The sequence below is a fragment of the Myiozetetes cayanensis genome, unplaced genomic scaffold (genome assembly GCF_022539395.1).
Source record: "Myiozetetes cayanensis isolate MyiCay16 unplaced genomic scaffold, myiCay2020 scf6-25, whole genome shotgun sequence".
NCBI lineage: Eukaryota > Metazoa > Chordata > Aves > Passeriformes > Tyrannidae > Myiozetetes > Myiozetetes cayanensis.
Genome location: NW_026087853.1, coordinates 47372608 through 47396142, shown reverse-complemented (window position 1 = coordinate 47396142; position 23535 = coordinate 47372608). Strand labels below are relative to the sequence as shown.

The 23535-nt window shown below is 44.3% G+C and overlaps 1 protein-coding gene across 1 annotated transcript in view; it reads right to left on the bottom strand.

Moving 5' to 3' along the window:
* SLC22A18 (solute carrier family 22 member 18) overlaps positions 1-23535 on the bottom strand; it is a 63650-nt gene that overhangs the window by 23421 nt on the left and 16694 nt on the right. The window contains exons 5-6 of the mRNA XM_050336783.1: positions 1625-1740; positions 1022-1132 (exon numbers count right to left, since the gene is read on the bottom strand). Coding sequence (XP_050192740.1) covers positions 1022-1132; positions 1625-1740 — 227 coding nt within the window. The remainder of the gene's footprint in view (positions 1-1021; positions 1133-1624; positions 1741-23535) is intronic.

Sequence of the window (23535 nt, the reverse complement as noted above, 5' to 3'; positions counted from 1 at the left end):
AGACAAAAATGAATTGGGAAAAAAAAAGCAAAGTCTAAAAGCTAAGGTGCCTTAAGTCCTCTCTTCAGATTCCTGTTTGGAAGGGAAGTGTCCTAGTTTGTTCAGATGCATGATGTACATGTGTTTTGATGTGCACAAAATTCGATTCTTGAAATCATCAAGAGAAACTGCACTCTTGTATTTGACTGGGAAAGGAGCCATGCAGGCTTTCTGTGTGGAAGGGCAGAGAACATCACCTTGTCCTTACACACCACTGACAAGGCTGACATGCTGACTTGTCTCTGATCAAGTATGGGTAGAAAGAAGTTAGAGGGTAGGCAAAAATGAAGATTATTAAATTGTGGCCAAGGATATGTAGTCAGTCAAATTGGGAGATACGGACCATGCCACTACAGCAACTGACTCAAAGGAAGCAGGGAAACAGGCAGGTTTGGGAAGGGTTTGAGGTATCAACAGGTTCCTACCGTGACACAAAAAACTGAGCAGAACATATAAGGAAGAGAAGAACAAGCACCACCATCATGTGCAAGGGAAGAAATACACTGTGGCTCCCCTGTGTGCAGCCTGATCCTCTCATCCACCAACAGTTTTTTAGTTCTTGGGAAAAAGGTTAGGATACACATACACCTTAAAATCCCTAAGTAAAAGAAGGAAGGACCTCAGTATTTCCAGCAGAGGACAAATGATTTCCTTCTGCTCCGAAGAGGTTACAGCCTAAATAGAAATGACAGACAAGAGAAAAAAACAGTTACAGCCAGGGGGATGGAGTAGAGAGGTTAAGTGATTTTCCAAATGTCACAGATGCCTATGACAAGTACTCTGTTTTACATTAAGTCCCAGGGGTTTGACCCTTTGTAGCTGAGACCATGTGAAAGCATCCAACATCAAGTTAGGACCTGAATCCTCACTGCTCCGTGATCAAATGCAATGTGCTCTCAGTAACTTGAGACAAGCCTGGTCTACAGCGTATGTCATCTTGTTTTAAATACATCAGCAATTGCAGGAAATGGGTGAGATTTACCTATGGGAAGTCCAGCAAAGACCTTGACTATAAAAACTTCCATTACTCCTGGAAACTTCATCAGACGTAGAATTTCTCTGATGCTAAACAAGCTGCTGGACTGTGATGTACCTACAGAAGATGACATATTGATTAATACTCTATTTATACAGGTTGAGGGTAGAAAGTAAGAAACTCTGAGACTCTCTGCTCAGGTTCACCACCCCCTTTCCCAAAAGGCACTTTTTTTCTCTGCTGCACCAGCTTTCTGCTGGTGGCAGGAGGTTGGGAGCTGGTGCCAGGTCTGCATGCAGAGGAACCCAGTGAGACAGTGGGATTGCCTCCCATGCCAGACCAAACTAATCCCCAGCAAGGGGTCCACATTTACCTTTTTCTGAGATGTATATCAAGCACTGGGCTGGAAGACTGCAATTCTACATGGCAGAGTGATCGACACATAGGGAACAATACCATAAGCACAGCTCAGGCACTAAAGTGTCAGCGTTTCAAGGTCAGGACCTTTTTGCCCTTAAATGCAACTCTAAGGTACTTCAGCAGTTCTTGCAGCATGTCAATCCCCTGTCCTTATCCATGTACTTTTTATCAGAAACACTAAACACTTACTGTTCTCTGTCACATGCTGGTTTAACTTCGGTTTAGGGCGCAAAGGGATCCAAACCACTGCTATCAGGGTATTGATGAGACTTCCCACCAGTGCAAGATATATAGGAACAAAAATGCTGCAAACAGAAAAAATACAGGAAACAGGATAAATATCATAAACAAGGCATTTATAACTCCATCTTGCAAAATCTTGGGCACTTGGATGAGGAGTAATCCTCTTGCAACTGCAGTATGTAAGGCTATTAAAGAACTCATATCCCTTCATGGAGGGTTTGGATATGACCATAATTTGAAATTTCATCAGAAGATGGCTATTGTGATCAAGATAGTTTATAATTTTCATTATTATTAGAGTATAATACAATGCTTTTAAATCTGTAATTATCAGGGGAAAAGAGCTCATCTTGGTTTAATGAAGTTTAGGATTGGGAATGCTCTCCCACAGACAGCACAGCATCTGCTTATTAGAATCCTTCTAATCCCCATCTAATCACCAGTTTCATTCATCTAAGTATCATCTCACTTCTTGAAATTTCTCAGTGAAATCAAATGAAGTTAAGGAAAGCGAAGAAAGTACTTAAGATGATTAAGGATGGTAGAATACAGCCTACAGCCACAACTAAACCCACCAGAGATACACTACCACTTGAAAGGAGCCATTAAAAATAACAAACATGATTTACAAAACCTTCTGAGAAGGTAATCAGCGCTTCGACTGATGCATTTACTTTTCTCCGGAGGTGCCCAAAACAAAATCAATACCCAAGCAACTGCCCATCTGAGCCTCAAACATTGGATCTTTAACAGAAGTGGGGTCATATCCTTAGAATGTAGACAAAGTGAACAGCAATTATTAACTAGAACTGCACAATGATAAAAAGAAACAATTACAACTTATCTAAAAAAAACACAGACATGAAAAAATCAATAGAGCCAGTAATTACTCCTCAATTATTGCTGCCCTCTTAAAAGAGAAGATTAGGAAATGACTCCTCCTAGTCTCTTAGTCTTTAAGGGTATATGAGAAGATTTCATACTCTAAAGCGCTTTAACTCTGGCAAACACAGGTAGAGCAAAGTCCAGGGCTGGAAGACTGAAACTTAGAGAAGTCGAGCTGAAAACAAAGGGAGAAGTATGTTTTAACAATGACAGCAATTCTCCACTAAACTAGCTCATTAAAAGTCTCCCCTGTCATAGGAATTGAGTTATTTGAAGGGTTTTCTAAAACATGTACTTAAAACCTACCACAGAAAGGAGGTTTGGGGTGGGCAAGCCCAGCAGAAATAGAGAAGGCTGGCATCATAGAGGGCACAAGACTAGGTGCCTTGGAGGCATAAAAATTTAAGCACCTCGGATTTCAGCAAAGTAATGCCTAGATTTCACCAGAGAAGGCTTTGGGATGTGTGGGTCCATGCAGACTCAAAAGTGACTGCGCCATCCCTGCATTCTCCACAACCCAGCTGCACAATTCCCAGCTGCACAAATAAGATGTAAAAGCAAGCTACGAGCCACCAACCGATGCTCCCTGTGAGCCTGCTGATGAAGGACTGCTTATTGCCTGAGTTTTTACTGTTGATTTCCTTGTCAGTCCATGGTGTGTGGTTTTCATGGAATAACCAGCAGCACTAATTGTAAATGCCTCAGGTTTCCTCTGTGCTAGAAAAAGGTGCGGTCTGAATAATTTCTGGAGTGTTATTTAAGTCACAGAGCAAGACAGTCAAGGATTGAAATGCAAACAAGCAAGAAAAGCATCAAAGAGAAAATACATGTATATATACACATATACACACAAACACATGCATTCCTACTAATAGCAATGACAAAAATCCCAGCTGAATATTTTGATTCTCAATTATTATTATTAATAACAACAAAGTCAGATAGTATCTTTCTGCAAATGGACTTAGTGGAGTAATTTAGACCTGCTGCCTTCCATCCTCCAAGCTGTTCCACTAATTAACTCAGACCACAAAATTAGTCATTTACTGGATCATTACTTTTTATTTTTAGTGCAGCAGATTGCCACTTTCTAATTTAAAATTATCTGCCAAACAGTTCCCAAATGACTGAAACCAAATTTGTGGACACAGATTTTTACCCAAGAAATACAGAATTTCTACTTTCTATTGGAACAGAAATTAAATTTACTAACAAAATGAAAAGGATAAGATAACCAAAATAAGTAGCTGCAGCTGGCTAAATGTTTGGTGGTTTTCTAGTTTGTGGGTTTTTTTGGGGTTTTTATTTTTGAGGTTCTGTATTTCAAGCTTTCATTGTGATATTGAAAAAACACATCACAAAACCTTTCACTGGACAGAAAAACTTCCTTTCTAGTCCTGTTTTTTCCTGGGGTTGTCCAGAATCCCTCATAGCATTTTAAATATGTTTTACTCTTGCTATCCAAGAACAATTACAGCAAGCAATGAGGGAAGGATCCCCCTGTGAAACTAGCAAGCAAACGATGCAGTATTTCACTGCTAGAATATGATGATTTGTTGCTGTGAAAGGGAAAGGAGAACTTTGACAGTTCATGTATTTGGGAAAACTCGAGCTTGATCTAATGGATTTGTGGAATTTTTTACCCCTGGTCACTGAGGTCAGAGAAATCCAGTAAAATGTGGAGCTCAAAACTGTGTTTTCCAGACAAGCCTGAAGCATTCAATATCCTCCTAAAATCCCTCTTCTTAAGTACAACTTTCTGCAACTGTTTTATCTTTTTCCATGTATTAAGCACTGTCTTTCCTTGATGGAAAGGCAAAGGTGGTGAAGGTACTCCATCAAGTTAGCTGCTCCATTATCTCATCCTTCAGCAGGGTTAAATGCTAAAACTTGACACAACTCACCCGTGTCCAGAAAACCACCTTTTACATTTGTTTGTTTGCTCATTTAAGAAAGATGAAGTGAAACTAAGAGTCATAAAAATGCCATATTGAAAAGTAGGTTATTAAGTGTTTTTTCTGATGTATCCTAATTTCTTTTTTTCCTACTGTTTTCGTTACAACCCATGAATTATACATGATGACACCTCTTGTGCCACCCCTCCAGTATGGCATCAGTAGAGCATATCCTCCACAGTGAAAGGCAAGTGTTTTACAGAGCACTGCTGGGCTGCTTTCCTGACACGTGGTCACCTCTGAAGCCCTCTGAGGATAACTTTGGGGTTTGGGTAGGTGAGGGGCTGCACACAATTTTTTTTTCCTGTGATAGGAAGACATGCAAATATTTACACTGCAACGTAAAGGGACACAGGTGCTAAAACCAGGGCACATGTGCTGACACATTATTTCTGGCAGCAGGAAAGACAAAGCCAGCTGATTGAGAAGACAGTACTCTTGCAATGATGCTGCTGGATGCTCAGCTAGAGCTGTTTCATGTCACTGCCAACGAGGAAAACTCTGCCTTGGATGTTGTTGAGAGAGAAGCTGCAGCCTTGCAGATATGGGTGGGAAGGAGGCAGTGGTGGCTTGGAGGAGTCCAGCAAGCAGCAGGAGGGTAAGGGAGGGTCTGCACTCCACAGCAGCCCTGAGGAACAGCGCTTTGGCAAGGGGTATGGAGATGCTATTGACACCAGCCGAGAAAACAGCTGGCATTCAGCACTCTGCTGTGCTCACTGGATCCTTTTCTGCATGTTAAGCGAGCAAAGGGCCCAGAGTCAAGCTGTTGCCCTTATTTCTTCCTGGTAAAATGAGGAACAAGTGGCACAAATCATAGCAACTAAGCTAAAGGTAAGACACCATGACCCCTCAGCAGAGCCAAGGGGCAGGGGAGCAGGGGTAGGAATGCTTACTGGGTTGGTAGCTCCTGCTGAACAAAACTCGGCTCACTTCTCTGTTTTTTTATTTTAAGATTTAAGCAGGAACTCTCATCTCTGCTGATATCAGCCAAAGTCCTTCTTCATTCAATTGTACATGTTTGGCTTATCAGGAGGAAGCTTCATCAGGAAGGGATGCAGTAGCACCATTAAGAAGCATATTGCTCCCACAGGACCTTTTCCCATCTTCTTCGCCTTCCTGCCCTCCCTCTCATCCCTCCTGGCTGTCCACAAACCAGCCATGTGGAACCAGAGTGAGCCCTGCCAAAACCAGAAGCAAATTTCCTGAGCAGGGTGGAAGAACAAAGGCTGTGGGCAGGACTAATACAATTAAATTAAAGGGAGCAAAAGGGCGCAGCAGCTTTGACAGCTGAGTTCATTGTATGGCCTCTTCCAGCTTTGTGTTGATTAACAGGAGATTAAGAGCTTTTAGTATCCCAGGCTTTATGGCCAAAATAACTTGGGTAACTTTATCTGTGTATTTCAGCATGTTACTTATAATTCCTTTGCTTTTTCATCTGGAGAGAGAGAGAGAATTTCTTGCTGACTTTAGTCAGCAGCCTTCCTTTTCTTTTCCCCTGGGGATTTCTGCTAGCAAAGCCCCTCTCAGGCTGTCAGCTAAGACCACAGCTGCCCACTATTCTTTGTTTTCAGCCTTGCCCTGAAATGGAGAATAAAGCCCACTGCCCTGTCCTGCATGGGACTAATGTGTCCCAGGGTCCTGCTGTCAGGAGGATACAAGGATTTTGGCTTGCAGGGAGCAAACACTTGAACCTGGAGGAGGAGTAATTTTTGCAAACAGGAGCAGCTGCAGCTTACCCTGACTTAAAGCTTTCAGAGAAATAAGACAGAAATGTGAGCAGAGGGGCCTGGAGCCCAGGAGCCCATAACATCCACCAAGCACTGCTTGACAACCAAACAAAAGGCTCTCCTTTTCACTTTCCTGAGGCCATTAGGCAAATGTGGTGGATGTATTAAAAGCATCCTTTTAAAGAGTTCTAAAGAGTTTAAAAAAGTGGGATGGCCAGCCCAGGGCACACTTGCCACAGGACCCACAGTGTGGCCTGGTACAAGACTCACTTGGTAGCCTGTGGCCATGGAAGAGGGACAAGTGGCTGATCTGGGATTACACATTTGGAAACTCCATCCTTAATGTTGATGGTCATGGTAAACAGATTAAACCCCCAAAAATCCTAGCATCCAAAGCTGGAGGAGGGTTGCATTTCTACCCATCTAACACTTACCCAGCCTCTGTATTTACTGGCAGGTAAATCCCAGCGTGCACACCTCCCAGGCGCAGCAGAGTGAGGACCTACTCTATGTTACTTCATGGCCTGCTCCCATCAGGATCAGCTAGCACGAGGCAAACGAATGCCATCAGGGTTCAGTTTCTGAATCAAGACATGACAGTCACAGGTGACAGCAAGGGCTCACAGAAGTTCTCCAAATCCCGTCACATGTCCCTCAAGTCAGAGGTGGCGCATGTGAAGCACCAAAAATATATGGCAAGGTTTACAGCAAATGCAGCTCTTGGAAAGCGAGGCCTGGCCAAACAAGTATGTGTGGGTGCACAAACACATATGCAGAGCATTTCCCAGTAGCTTTGAAGCAATGCTATCTGCAAAACTTCCATGAAAAACACAATCCCACAAAGGCACGTGCACCATGCGGGCATCAGGCAGGGGCACAGGACAGCAGAGGGGACACCGACCAGGCATTTGTAGGCAGATAATATCTTCAACTTGCACACGGGGTGTTTGAACGGAGCCCCGGCTGGCACCTGCCAGCCACACCCCTCAGACAGTGCCCAGCCGGGATGGGCATCAGAGCCGCCTGCAAGGAAGGCTACAAAATAACAACATGGAATACAGTTTTGGGCTCCAGCCCCAATTCCAGTCCTGTCTCTGACCTTGTTGTGTGGCGATTCCCGTCTTTAGTTTCCTGCCCAAAAAGGCTGGGACAGACCCATGGAGGTACTCAGGGGCTGCTGCCAGCCAGGAGGCTGCATTCAGGCTGCCTGTGCCACGAGATGGTATCGGCTGCTTTCCGATTAGCATTCCAGCCACAGACCCTGCTCTACAAAACCCAGGAGAAAAACACACTGGTGTAATTGCATAATTAAATGTTGCGTCAATACAGTGATTCTTTCGAGGAGGAAGCAGTTCCCAATGATTAAAGATCCCTGAGGATTAAAGGATCAATGTGTGTTTCGGCAGTGAATGGGAATTGCGTTTGTTTTCTTTCTCTTTTTCTTAATAAAGTCAAAGTTGAGCATGGAGACAGCACAGATTGTTTTTTAGTGACTCACTCCTACTTCAAAACTGCACTGCATAAAGCCGGCATTCATAGCCGGCCCAGATTCCTTAAAGAGCTCTGAAAGGACTCTTAAAATATTTCTTTGATTGCAGTTCGGCCACACTATCCCCTCATACCCTTAGAGGGGCAGCTATGGCTGGTGAGTTAAAAAGAAAAGGAAAGCAAAAAAACAAGGTGAAAAAAAGAAAGTTCAGGTGAAATCATGACACCAAACCACGTGCTCCAGTAAACAGCTTTGAGTCCATGAGAAAGTGAGCAGTGACCATTGTGTTCCTCATAACTTAATGACACATAAACTTAGTACGTAATGTAACTTATTGTAAATTAGTGATGGTTCCATTCAAGAAAGCTTGTTTTACTGCTTTGACAATGTTTGCTGAATGCATTTCATTTTTGACCCATTGTGGTCTAGTCTATATTGCTGAGATTCCTCCTAAAGAAAAAAAAGGGGGAGGCCACAAAATTTCACCAAAGTTTCTTAAATAAACAAACCCAGAAAAAGCCTCAACCAAAAAAAGATTCACTGAGCCTACAAAATTTTTACACATTTCCTGGTATGTTCATGCCAATGTACAGAGCTAGTCCGGCTTCCACAGCCTAGGGCAAGAAACAGCACAGCAACACACATAAACCCAGACAACCCAGTGCTCAGCAGACTTCAAGGCAGTGCTGCTGGTGAAGGGCAGCCAGTACCCAACAGGACATAAACGGTGCCTTTGAGAGGAAAACAAAAACAACAAAAAAACCCACAAACCCAAATTTTCCTTTCTGCAGTTCCTATTCCCTCCCTCGTGGACAAAACATCAGACAAAGACATGAATAACTGTGCTTTGAGTCTCTCCCCTGGCTCTCCTGTCCAAGCACGTGTCCGAGCACATGAGACAATAGTATGTGAAGCACAGCACACAGTTAATGCCAGCTGAAGGGGTGTTAAATCCCAAGGGGAAACAGATGCAGCCTTTAAGAGAGATGTGCCACAGAAAGATGCCCTTTCTCACTTCTTCCTTGTGGTCAGGTAGAAGGTCCTTCACAAGAGGTAGGACAAATCGCCTGTAATAAATCACCTGTATTTCACCATAACCCCTCAGTTAGACTTCTTTGGTTGCAGTTCGCACATTTTTTCACTGGGAGCCTGGGATTTCTCTAGAGACAGAACATAAAACCTGAGTGGATAGCCATCTCCACCCATGCATCAGCAGGAAAAGGAGGGAGTTTACTGCCTTGGTGAAACTGGAAATCATGACCAGGGGTGTCCTTTTTGCCTCCTACGCTTTAGACGAGGAGCAGCAGAAGTTGGCTGCTGCTCATCTGGGGAGAGCAGGAGGCTTTTTTTCACTTGGTGAACTTGACACCAATGCAGGCTGTCCAAGGAGGTGGTGAGACTTTGCATCCACACCCTCCGCAGAGCCCCTCACGGAGTGAGAATGAGTCATCTGCAGACAAGTACTCATTTGACTGCTTATTTCTAATGGCAGCCACATTTGGAAAATTTGGGTGGTGGGAAAGGAAAAAAATACGAAGAGGGTTATGGGCAGCCTGTGTGACCTGTTTCCATCAGAACTGGGCGAGGCAGGGATGCTGAAGATTGACACTGGTGCATTAGCAGGGCAAGGAGCCAAGAGTGCTACAGTGGAGGTACATCAGAGCTGCCTTGTGCTGGAGACATCAAACAGAATGGGACAGGGCCAGGAACTCACAGCGATCCCCAGAGTCAGTGGAGCCACCTGTGTTTTAACTTCCCTTAAGGGACATTCACTCCTGTGTGTTGCCACTGAACCAGCAAAAGGAAGGTTACTGGTGGGACTTGATGCTCCATCTTGAAGAAAAAACATTAGGTCAGTGCAGGGTACTGAATAAAAACACCTGGGTTTCTTCCATAGGGAAAATCCTCCTTTGGCAGAGCTCCCTAGGTAAACAGTGCTCTGTATGAGCAGATAAGGCTGGCTGTCCATCAGGGGCTCTGCAGCAAAACAGTGATCTGTCCCCCATGAGTGCCTGCTGCAGAGGAAATCCCAGCTCGAACTAACCAGTCCCTGCCACAGCCCCAGCTCAGGCACGGGAGAGAGATCCCGCTGCCGGGGTTTGAGAGAGGTGGTTGTGGCAGGATGCTAATTCCCAGGCAGCTGGAGCAGCCTGGCTGCACCAGACTGTTCTGCTGCTTGATCCAACGCAGCACTCTTCCGAGGAACTCGCCTAATTGCCGGAAGAGGCGTATCAGTTACGCTTCAAAAAGATGTGGGCGGATTTGCATGCTTTGCCCATAATCCGCCACTAATTTCGAGTATCACTTATTCTCGTGAGCTCTTTTCTGATAAAACATCCTATTTTCAAATACTGCACTTTTCTAATTCAAAGCTTCACTTGTATGTGTGATTATTGCTTTTCCCTGTTGCGTGGCATAGTCCCACTGGTGTCTTGGTGCACTGAACACCTGCACATTTACATGAATTTATAACAACCGGCAGAATAAGCTGCATTCCCCAAAAGATTTTAGCCAGCTGGCTGGCTAAGGCATTGCTTGACTCACACCCATATATAGTATCACCCTATATATCTAGAAACGGAGAAGAGCAGACAAGGATGAGATGTGACCTGCACTTCCTGAACAGGGCCTTGCAACATCTGGCTTTGATGCCAGCAGTGCTAATATTGGATGAGCTGGGGCAGGTCAAGATAGGCATCAGAAAGTAGGTGTAAGTGGTCAGTGCTCACATCAGAGGCATCCCACTGGTGAGGCTGGAACATGTGCTCTTCAATCTGTCTGGGAATGGTCTGGCCCAGCAGTGAAGTAAGAAAGTTTTCTGAGGATACACAACTAAAAGAATACTGGGCAAAAGCGCAGCCAGTGGGGAATTACATATGACCCTTAGAGGGCTGAGGGACTGGGCAATAACATGGCAGCTGAAAGTCAGTGCAGATTACAGTGATGCATTCAGGGAGATCAGGTCTTAAATTTACATGTGGAAGTATGGTTTCTGAACTGCTTATTATTACTCAGGAGTGAGACCTTTGGACTATGTCACAGACAATTCCACAAAACCCTCGGCTCATTGCTCAGCTAATCAAAGATTAGGGATTGCCATGAAAGAAACAGCAAGTTGAACAGTGAAGCTCATTAAACCACTGTGTAACCCGTTGGTTCACCAGTACTTTGAATAGTGCATGGAATCCTGGTCCCCTCCTCTAAGAAAGGCATCTAAGAAGTGGGATAGGTTCAGTGGATGGCAACAAGGATAATTCACAGTAACTGGTTTCATGCTTGAGGAGGCTGAGAGCCTTCACCCCAGGAAGATGTCCAAGGGACATCTAATAAAAGTTCACAAGTTTTTGAGAGACCTGGAGCAGGGAGTTAGGAATTGACTGACAAGGTCTTTTCCACCACAAAAACTGGGAAGCACCAAACAAAACTGTCAGAAACTGGCTCAAAAGAGAGAGAAAAGCCTAATTCTTCTTGCAACATATAGAAGGTCAGTGGAGTTTGTTGCTGCCATTGTTGGCGAAGCAAAAGGTTTAGACAAATACAAGGAGAGATTAGATAAACACTTGGAAGAATGATGCATTGAAGGTTACTAAAGAGTCACGAATCACAGTCATTTATTCATGTCAGGAAATCCCCTGAGCTGAAAATAGTTGGAGGCTGGAAAAGTAATCAGAGAAGTATTATGCAAGTTTATCCCACTCTTTCTCTTCCCTAGGATTCTTACTATGATTTTTATCGTAGAAAGGATAAAGATACCAAATCACACTGAGATGTAAGTTCAATTTCGTCCTCTACATTCAGAATCAAAACCATGCCTCCCATCACCACTTCACAATTTTTGCTCATTTACTGGAAAATGCTGCTTTTTTTCCTACAGTTCTTAAACATTCCAGAGAATAAATAAGAATAACCACAACTCTCACATCGTGCTTGGGACACGCAGTTGGGAAAGGGTAATGTTACATTTCAGTCCAAGAAACGTTCATGTATCTTATCAAGTGACTGTTTAATATAACACAAAGATGCAATCTCCCATCTCTTAGTCTTTTTCTTGGATACTCTAAACAAAGTAATGCAAAGTAGCATTACAAACTAATAGTTTTTGGAGGTTCTTCCCCACCACCACCTTCTTCTTCATGGATGAGCTTTATTCCCTAACAGGTGGTAAATCCTTTAGGATTTTTTTTTTTTTTAAATTATTAAATTAAGCAACTAAAACTACTCTTCCAAGCTCAGAATGTGGTAAATTATTAAAACACTCATTTTGGGTGTGTCGCTGGGTAAGGACTCCCACGCACAGACTGGTTAGAAGGTGAGCAGTGCTTGCTAGACTACTCGGTGACTCACCACCGAACGCATCGTTAATTATATGTTACAGCATGTCTGACTTCATAGAGTACTGTAGGTGGTGTGAAATAATCTTTGAATGAGTTCAGCTTTTTCCAGCTTTTATGAGGTTACAACACTTCAGACTCCAAAAGACTCAGCTGGGCAGGAAGCTATTGAGGATTTGCTGTAGTAACCTGAGCTGCACTCGCAGCACATCAAGTCTCGACTCACACCGGTGGCTTTGGAGAATCTGCAAGTTTGGCATCGATTGGAGTTGTTACCCCTCACTATCCTGAGGCACTCACTTACTCAAAGCTGGCTCAAAGCAGTGTGTGGGCAGAGCTGAATTTTGCTCCCAAAGATGAGGGGTGGGGTCTGGGTAGTTCCTGTGAAGGGAAGGGGTAGGATTTGACTGGGAAAGAAAGCATGGAGAGAGCTTTGCCTAGCCAGGACCCTGCCTTTTATACTGGCGCTAAGGAAGCAGTGACTGCTATTTCCAAGAGGACCTCTCCCACCTTCCAGAAACAGACACAGACACCAGATGCTCTGGTTTTCTGCAAAGAGCATGCCTTCTCAATACCCTGGCACAGGCAAGCAGACAACAGGGCTGTGGGCAAATAGTCTGATGTCATCGGTAACAAGATATTCTGTCAGTGCTTGGAGGTGTCCCAGCATCAGCCCACCAAAGAACGATAGCTTCTTCCTCTGTCAGTCCTTTTTGCAAGCAAGGATCTGGTAAGGCTACTGCAATGATCCCAGAGAGCAATCCTGGTGTCACACAAAAGCACGGACTCCCTCTACACCCCACACCCACAGGCTATGAGGTAAATAAATACTGAAGACATTGACTAGCCAAGTCTGACACTTAAATTTCATCTCTTACGAGGACTGGGTTCACGTGATTGACATTTTTAAGCTACGTAATCCCTGGCAAAACAAGTTAATTCTTTACCTTGAGGTAAGTAACTGTAAATGCAGTATCCTACCAGACATATGGCACAGACTGATCTTCCTTGGAACAAGTAGTGTCAGCCAACACCTCTTACTTCGAGGTGTGAAAAATCTTGCCCTGCTTCATCAAGGACTCCAGCATCTTTTGTCTAATAAGACCTTTTAATGAAATTGTACACATAAGGACTAATTTTGTATGGGAAGCAGTGTTGGAACGCTAATACCCAAAAGTCACAAATAAAGCATTTCATATGTCAGGTGAAAGACTTTCCAGTATCCCACTCCAACCCCTTTGGTTGTACAACAGGCCCCTTGAAACCAATCCTTTCTCCAGCAAAGACAGAGCCTGAGGGCTGTGGTGCAGCTGATTTGATTTCATGAGGAGTTTGACCCCAGAAGGAGGCATCTGCATGAGATGAGTGAGTCACTCCATTTCAATAATGGGTGAAACCATTAATTGAAGGTGCACAGTTTGCTTGTTTGGGCAGGCTTCGTATGCTCAAACCAGGAGTGGTCTCCCTGCTACTGTATTTACTGAACTCCTCCAATTAAGTACTTTGTTTCCCTCATCCATAATGACAATGGTTTCTGCATGTTAAATATATTCAGAAAGGAGGCTGCTCCGTGTTTCATAATTGCAAATTGTAGTTGCTTTCTCCTCTATACATTTTTTAGGAGAAAGACTAGCCAAGGAACAGCTTAGAAATGTCTCACTAAGTTATGTACCTTCAATTGCTTCATTTAGTATGGTAGGAAATAATTTTGGGGGTTAAAAAGCACATCCAATACTAACTAAAGTTGCTTGCACTTTTTGGAGCGATGAATTGAAAACAAATGTAATGCTTTTCATACCAGTCAAACATAACTGCAGAGTCTTCTATTCATCTTGCATATTTCAGTGGATTCCAGTATTGCCAAAGCCCTGAACAAGAACACTCTTTAGCTGCAGACCTGCTGCAGCAATTGCATCTCAAGCTCTGCCTCACACACCTTTGCTCTCAGTTGGAGGCACTCCCCCTTAGGGAGAAAAAGCACTTTGTTCATTCTTCCCACCACGTTTCATCTTGGCCCCACTACAGAGACCACCTACAGGGATGCCAGTTAGTATCAACTGCATTATGCTGAACTGGTATTTATGGGAGCGCTCGGTGGGAACCACATCTTAGGCAGCCTCATGGGCAGCTCTCCACCCAGCCACTCACTTATGGCAGAAGCCTACTCCGCTCACCACCAAATGTCAGCAACTGCAAGCTACCTGATGGACTAGTAGAGAAAAATCGAGCCAGAGTGTTTACTGTATTTCTAGTTGCATTTAATTGCAAATTAGCAGCTGGAAACAAGGAGGGGTGAGCAATGTGTGAGCTGCCAGCTGTCTGCAGAGGAGTTTGGAAACATCCGATTATCCAGAATTACAGAATATTCTGAGCTGGAAGGGACCCACAAGGATCATTGAGTCTGACTCCTAATGGAATGGGCCATATGGGGATCAAACCCACAGCTTTGGTGTTACTAGCAGCGTGCTCTGACCGGCTGAGCCATCTCTGTAGCTGCGGTGGGCGAAGCGCTGGCCCACTGCACACTTGGGATCTACTGTACCTGGAAGATTTACATTTCAAGCCATCTGCTGTTGCAAGAGGCAGAGCCCACACACTTCTTTGTCAGTATATCTTAGGAACAGCTGTATTTTAGGTGCTACAGCCAGGTGACTGAAGGCAGCAGTGGGCCATGTTATTTAGTGGTTGGCAGTGACAATGATTTTAGACTGGCATTTGTGATATCCTGGAGCTCTGCAGAAGCTGGCTGCTTTCAGTACACCAAGGGGGTCCACTTAAACAGATAAACCTCAATATTTTTGAGGTTGTTGGCTTTTTCTTTTCAGCACAGGGAAAAAAAAATTGTGTGTTTTCATTTCACATTGATTTTATTTTCAGCAGGGCAAAAACATGAAAATGGAGACTCCAAAGTGCTGCCAAGCCTGTTGGATATATGTCTGTACAGCACCAGGGAAATACTGGAGTCTCCAAAGTACACATATCCCAAGACCTGGGTCCACATCAGTCTTTGTAATAGTCCTGTTATAAAGTTTTCCTTTCTTACATACAGAAACAGACCTAATGCAGTGGCAGCTGAAAAACTTCACAGTTTAAATCTAAAAATTTATCTTCATAACATCCCTGTGGGTAACAGTGGTGTAAACACCCCAGATGTACCCACAGCAAAATGAAGCACAGAAATCCTAAGTGCCTTAGTAAGGTCCCATAAAGATGGGAAAAAGCCCTAAAAATCAGGTGTCACACATGCAAGTTTAGTACTCAGACCAGTGGACCACAATTTTCCCCTCCTCTTTCTTTTCCCTGGATCTCCCAAAAGCCATTTTCTACCCCAGCCATAACTCTGATGCACAGGAACCCACAACTTGCTGTGTCTTGCAAGTTGACAACACAACACCAGCACCTAAATATTACAGCACCACTGATGAAAGAAGCACACACATGTAGATTTTTGAATTGTGTGACATCCCTATTACTGTTTGAAGAATTCTTCCCCAGGAGCCTTGATATTACACACTGGTGTCTGCTGGCCCAGCTCAACAGGAACCACCTGCCTTAGAAACAGCTTTTGCCCCAGGGACACATCCTGGAGCCCTGACTCAATTTAAGCGTGGATTTGAGTCAGTAGAAACTTGTCTGAGTAAAAACCGCAGGGTAAGAGTAAAACAAGCCATGCAGATCCTGAGGAATTAGTAAGAAATGCTGCAATCCTGGCTGCACCAGGGGCATCATGGAAAAGGGGTTGGAAAACATCAGCTGGGGACTATCAACTGGTAGCTGGAAAATATCAACATGGAAAAATGCAAGCCAATAAAAACTGCAAATAGTTTACAGGATCAGGCCCAACATCAGCATTGTAGGTGCGATGGCTGCCAATCCCCATCGAAATAGCAGCACCCAGTACAGAAAGTTCAGCCAGAGTGTAGAGATATGGATTAGCACCAGGAAAGGACATGAAATTCACTGCTCTTCAGTGAGTTATCAGATAGCAGCAGTTGAGTAAAAAAGATGAAAAGATGGCACGAGTTTAGTACCAACATCTTTACCTTTAATCCTGCTTCAGGTCAAGACTAATAATGGCCTCAGACAAAGTCTTTTTTTTTTTTTTTTACTAAATTACGCAAAAGCTAATCACAAGTTATTGTATTTGCAGATATAGCCAACAACTCCTGTATTTCAGCTATACTTATATTGTGATATCCTAAAGTACCATGGAGTTTGAAGGCATTAGGGATGTTCTTTTTGGGTTGCTTTAAGTCTGCTTAATGTTTGCCTTTAATTTCTTCCACAGACCTACTTCTTGTAAAATCCAAGCATGACTGAAAGCGAGTCTTAAAAGATCGCTAACATGTGGAAAAAATTTATCCCAGAGGGAATATGAAAGCCATCTGCCCAAGACTCCCTCTGCACTCATCCCGCAGACGCAAACAGCAAGAGATCGATGCTCTGTGGGGAACACAAAGTGGCAAACCCTGGTCTTGCTGGCATCAAAAGAAACTGCACATCCAGCTGTCCAGAGAGCTCGTTTAGCTAAGAGCATATTAGCCCCTAGGCTAGCCAAGACTTTATCGGTTGGAAAGTCCCAATCATGAGTGCTAGCTGTAAGCGGAAAGAAAGAAAAAAAAAAAGTAACAGGGAAAGATCAGGCAGGACAAGCCTGAACATGTTCACTTTGTCCTTCCTACGTTACAATTATATCCTCATTCCTCAACGCAAAAGGCAGTTCAAAGACACAATAAACCCCTTTCTAGTCTTACGCTTCTCAGGAACGTCACTGAAACGGAACTGAAGTGGTTCCCAGAGATAAGGCAACAAAATAAAATTAAACCCTTCCCCACAGCTACACTTTGGTAAAATATCAGCAGAGAAATAGAGGCACCGTTCAGACATAACTATGGCATTCATCTGAGGAAATAAGACTTTCCTTAGAGGTTTCAAGCTGATCAATTTAGTATACTGCTCCTCAAACTCTGCACTGTTCCTTTCTTTGCATTGCCTCTAAGGGTCACACTAATTACATTTTATGGGTTGGATAATATTTTATTGTCAGGATATGTGATTCCCTTTTGGAGTACAATTTTATAAATTCTTCAGTTTAGGTCCCAAGAAATTTGGGCTAAAGCAGTATAGACCATAGGATGGCTTTGGAGCAGGCAAATCCTGAGGGACCAATTAAAACAGCCACCAAACTGGAGATTTCTAAAGCTTTCCTTTCCTACCCTCAGGCCAACAGAGGGGACAAAGAAAAGAAATAGAGCTGAAAGACAAGGGAGGAAGCATGCTCAAGATGGACCTGAGAGGTCTCCAAGGGCACACCCATCCCATCCTGTCTCCCTCCCAAACCCAATACAGCAAACCCAAAGGCACAGGGCATAATGATGTCACAGGGAGCAATGAAGTGGCAAGGGGAAAATAACTGGATTTTCAGCTAAAACCATGAGTCCCTAAACAGCCCTAACAGCAAAGCATTTGGCAGCTGCAAACCTAGATATCGATGGGACAAGCAGAAGCAAAAGGCTCCATCATCTATTACCAAACCACACCAAAACCATCAAGCACTTAGGTTGAAAAGTTATGATAAAGTGAAACAACAGTGTTTTTAAAAAATAGTTTTGACTCTCCTTCACCGAGACTTTGATAGAGTATAGAAACCACTCTGCCCATCATCCCAGCTCTGGGATATCATTTCCGATGCACAGTCATGTAACTGTTACAAACTTCAACCTGGCACAGGACAGACATCTTTTCTAACCATGATGGGGCTTCATGAGAACTTAATTACTCAACTAAAAAGCCACAAGTATTCCAGAGTGACTCAGTTTGGGTGCACTGGATTTTTTTCCTGACTTTCACTGGGTCAGAGAATTTCTTTCCACCCTTTCCAGCCCTTAGGAAAGGGGCACATGGCTGAAGAAGTCAGCAGTCATGAATAATCAGGGAGGGACTTCTCTAGAACAAGGCAGCAATGTGAAAAAGTCTTTCTTCTGGGGCGACATTTGCATGACCGAGGGATGACATAGTAAGTCCACAAACAAAAAAGGCTTTATACCCACATGGCGGCTGTTGAAACTTCTCTGCACTGACTTAGTCCTTGCCTTCTGTACAGAAACATCACATTTTGGGGGCAGGAATTTAAGCTCCATCTGCACCAGGTCAATTGCCTTCTCTTCAGCCATGCCTGCATCTCATTCTTTCCGACTAACGCAATCCTACGACCCACATCAACGATGCCGTTTTATGGGGCACAGTGTTTCCCTGCAGGACTGAAGGGATTTATTTCTGCTCTAGTAAAAGGGCATAAGAGGCAGGCCCAGGGTGACAGATCTATTTGGATAGGAGAACCATCGACATAAAGCTGGAGCCACCTCAAGAGGCAAGGCCAGTGCCTGGACATCAGCTTGCAGTGATGGAGCAGAAAGAAAAGGTAAAAACAGTATTGCCAGAGAGTGAAAGAGGAGCAACATACTAAGACCATGCCACACCCTGCCAAAAAAAAAAAAAAAAAATCAAGTCCTTGTTAGACACTTGGGAGTTGCTGAAAGAGCTAAACAAAAGAGGAGGTGCTGAAGTACAGCCAGAGGAGCTGCATGCCAGGACACAGGCTGCAAAGGCAGCCCAAGTACTGTGTGTACCGCCAGGGCACCAAACTGGTGCTGGAAACCCAGCCAGGGTATAAACTCATGGTGTAGATGATCAGACTGAAGCAGAACTAATGTTTCACTTCCAGCACGGGCTGTTTGCCAGATGTGGACCTCTGCTGAGAGTTAACTGAAACGCATTTGAAACTCTGCACAAAACCCTTTGCTTTGCAGGTAACTTGTTTTTAAGGAGAGGGCTGAGCAGTGACCTAAGGTTTAAGAATTAGATAGTTCAGACCCCCATAGAAAAGTGTCTGGGGACTTTCAAAGCAGTGAAGCAGGTGCTACAGGAATGATGGATGCTGGACCAAACCCAGCCTCCCAAGCCTAAGGGGATTCGCTCATGCTGCCGGGAGCAGGGAAACTGTTTCTCACCAGTATAGGAAGTTGAGTGCTTGGCAACAAGGAAGGCAGCTCTCCCACAACTCCGGTTACGCAAACAGCTGCCTTCTGCTGGGTTTCAACATGCTTCACTGCTCCAAAAATAATTTCCTGCTTGGTTTGATACCATTAGCAGGAGCACAGAGTGCAGCATGAACAATTATGCCACTTCACACTGGATCCAGCTAGCCACTGAGTTCTAGCGAAAGCCCCAATTTCTTTTTTTGGCCGAGGGGCCTGATTGCGCAGGAGGGAGGTAAGCGGGGTGATAGCATAAGCCTTCTCTTCCTCTCTTAGGGGTTTTGACGCAAGCCTGGACAAAAGTGCCTGTCACTTTTGTCCTTCCAGGTCCCTTTTGAGAGCTGACATTTCCCAGCCCTTACAGCTCCTAACACTCATGGCATATAACCAACACTCAGCAACCAAGCAGGAACCAATGCCAATATAAAGTTCAGTGACAAAGTCACTGCCTGCTGGGAAATTAGGAGATGTGCTAGTCCTGGACAGAGTTGCTGGAATTACCCCACAGCACAAGCACCCAAAAGCTACTATCACGCCTTCTTGCATTTTCACTGGATGACTTTGTGTTCCCTTTGGGGTTTGCTGGAGTAATACCAGTCCAGCCCAGTGCTTTGGGAACAGCAGCACTTTCCTTTCCTAGCTGGACTGGAATTTGGATATCAAATTTTGCCCTAAGGTGCATCTGATTTCCTGTTCCCTATTCCCAGCCCAGGCATCTGCATGCCCCTTCCCAAGGGCCTGCCTTGGGGGGATTCCTCCAGGGCCCTTCATCAACAGTGCTTTGGAAAGCTCAAGTAGTATAGAGAGTTAAAGATTCCAAGGCCCAGCCCATCAGCACCACACTCCATGGCCTGTGCACCACCAACAGCACAGCACAGCAGCCTTCCCAACTCATGGCCTTACGCAGCAGTTAACTGGTATCTTCCAGATGCAGTTCAAGTAATGTTCAGCAAAGCAAAACTCAGTGTCACCAACTAAAACAGCAGCTGCAAAGCAGGATTCAGAAGGTGAGAGCATGACCAAAAAATCAGCGTATTTTAAGGCAATCCTCTTATACTTTGAAATCAAAGTTGTGCAATGGCACACATGTTTATGCTTACACATTTTAAGCCCAAAGAGATCACGAGGGACCATTTAATCTGATCTCTACCACATGAGCCTTACCAACCTTTTTTTTTCCCCAGTCATTCTTTGAGCCACACAACGGTTTATGAAAGATGTCCCTTGGCCATGACTAGAAGAGTATAAGGGATGATGAACCCACCGTTGCCTTCAGAGAGCTTTGACAGAAACTAACCTTAGAAGGTAATGCCATAAAAAGAGAGGAAAAGTCCCACCAGCTGTCCTGCACAGGACATAACTGCGAGATGACACCCCAGCTTTCACATACAAGACAAAATATGAATCTGAGCTGACCCAAATGCCAGGTGAAGCCCCTCCTGTCACAGTCACAATAAAAGGGAATAACCCTGCAAAGAAGGTGACTCCTCAGCTGCTAGAGGACCTGAGCTGGGTGGCAGGACAGGACTGGTGGGAAGAGTGTGCAAGCTGGTTTCTGTGCTCAACTGACCCACGTCTGCAGCAGCTGCTGCTGCTGCTCCCACAGCCCGAGGGAGTGCTGATAAGCAGCAGTTCAGCTTTTCCAGACATAGCACAATTCCTGTTTACAGCCTCTGGGCTAGTCTTTTCAAAAGAAGGAGCTAGGTGTCTATTCTTGCAGGAAACCAGGTGTGTAAACAGTTCAATTAATATGCCCAGCAAACTGTGCTCTAGTACAGCACAGAGGGCTAGTGGAGACAAGCCAAGAGCACAGGAGCCGATGAAGGAAAATACTTTTAAAGAATATACCTAATTAGAGATGGGCCTGGGCCAAAAGTTCATATTTGAACACCTGGAATAGCCCAGGGGAGAAGAATGGTAACCTGAACCCAGATCCATGTTTTGTAACACTCTCCTCTCCCAAATGAAGTAAAACCCAGCCCCAGACCCAACCATCACACAATCTGAGCTACAGGTCTCCAACAGCCAAAGGTTGGAGGTCTGGTTTTCTTCCAGCCTGGTTTTGGCCATCATTGTGCTCAGCTGCTGGTGTCCTCTGTTCCTCTCACCCCACTCCACCCGGTGTCGTGTTGAGGGCCCACTCTGCCCGCTCAGGAGCATGCCCCTGGATGACTGACTCATGGTGGAGATGCCTGTTCAGTGTCTGATGGCTCATCCATTTGCTCCAGCAGCCTTGGCACCCTCAGCACTGTGACCAAGCCCAACTTTTCACTGCTCTGCCTTCTTCCTGCCCTCACAGGTGACAGCTGCACCTCCTGGTCAAAGCAAGACTGCCCTAACACAAAGCCAAGTGGCTCCACTCTTGTCTGTAAGGCAAATATTGACAGTGACCCTTCGTTTTGTGCCAGATCCTCAGATTTACAGCTTGTTTTGAATGGCACAACCACTGTGGTAGGGAAAGCTCTCCCTGTCCTTTATGAGTACTGGCAGAAGTGGCAGACTCCCTTTTCTCCCCTACAGTTCAGTTCTCAGGAACTGAAAACTAAATCTTCTCTGCACCTTACTATATCTTTTGACTGCAGATTTTCTTTATAGCAGAGTCACATTTGACAAAAAAAAGGTCAGACCCACCCCCATAAAACTGCTCTGTCACAGGCACATCAAGCATTTGAGACAGCTTGCAAGGCTGACTAAACATTTACTTTTGGATGGCTCGTTTCCAAAGTCCAGAGAGAGATCCTAGTGCACAATAAGAGAGTGCCTGGATGTGCCATCAGATGGCTCCATTGCCCTGTTACAGGGTGCCACTTGCATTCCTGTGCCTTCCCCCTCACTGGGTGCCACTGCTGAGCTCGTTGTCACATGCCCCTCTCTGGGTAGACCTGCAGATAGGTGAGGCCTCAGCTCCTGGCTGGATTATTGTTGTTAGGTATTTGTCACTCATTTTTGTACCATCTGACCTTGGGTGCTGTTAGGCTGAGGTAGGTGACTAATGCACGTGGCTCTTGACTGCTTTTCTGGTGGGCACCCGACCTCTCACCAGCACAGAATGGAATGAATTGGCACAGCTGGAGAACAATAAATGGGATTTGCTCACACTGGATGCTGCAATAGCCAAGGCAGTGTTTATGTTTTGAAAACCTTTGGAACAGTTGAGCTCCATTGCTATTCAGAGCACTTTTGCACCATGGATGCATTTCTAGAGCTATTGCAAATGCTTCCCTGCTGTGGCTGAACCTCCATCCCAAAAAAATGAAACAATTTAAAAAAATAATGATCAGACTTCACACAAAAGCACAGGCAAAGTTTTATGAGTCTTTCAAGGGCCAAGAAACTCTGTCTGAAAGCGTTTGCCCCACAGCACCCAGGCAAAATCAAAATGATGCAACTTTTGGTAGGGTGTACAGATTACAATCAGGCAATTAAACATCCCAGACTGTGTAATCATATGCAATGAGAACACATGTGGGTGTAGTGTGAGGTGTGAGCCTGGTGTCACCAACCACAGGCTCCTCTGGTTACCCTAAAGGAGTTATTCAACAAATGCTTTAAAAGTTTCTTTTCTAAACATCAATAGGTCCATCTAGAAGAAGGTCTCTTTCTGTCATGAACAGTAGTCCCTGGAAGACTAGGAAATGTCCAGAACTACACTGGAAAACATTAGCCTTAAGAATTGATTCATCATCTGTCTCATATCCAGCTGTGTCTGGACAGTTGGAAAGGGGAGGGAAAGAAACCCATCATAGACAATATAAAATCTGTTATACAGTTTTATGTCAGGAAAGAGCCTCTCTAGCCTTCTGTAGGAAGTAAGCTTAAGCATCTGACACATGAGCATCCTCAGATTTAATAACCATTACTGTCTTTCATCCCCCCCCATTTTTTTTAAAGTCTGAGAACAGCATTTAAGACCCTGGCCTCTGTAAGCATTGCTCAGATGCTCCCCAGATGGCTTTTCCAAGGGGATTTATAATTATTCATATTTTTTAAAAGAAATGTCCTACAGGAACTTTTAAGTTTCTGGGGCTTGCCTTCCTTCCTCTACAAATTTCTTTACCCAGAGCTTCATTTAAAACCAAACTCAAAGGAAACACTTCCAATGACTTCAATATGTCTCAGATCACATACCCTGGGGTAAAAGAGAAATGAAGCAAATCCCATAAAAAAAAAGATGGTGCAGATTTCAAAGGGTTTCACAGTAAAGTTTTGTAAAGAAGTAATTAGTCCAAAAGTCTTAGCCTAAAATATAATGAAATAAAGGAACATTTAGTGAGATGTTAGTACCGCATACTGACCACAACGGATTTGATGTATAATCCCCTCTCCACCAAGAAAAATAAATTAAAATCAAAGCAACAGTAGCTATAACAACTAAAGAAGGAAATCTCTGTTTCCCAAAAACTCTCAAAGTTTTCAGATTCTGTACCTTAACT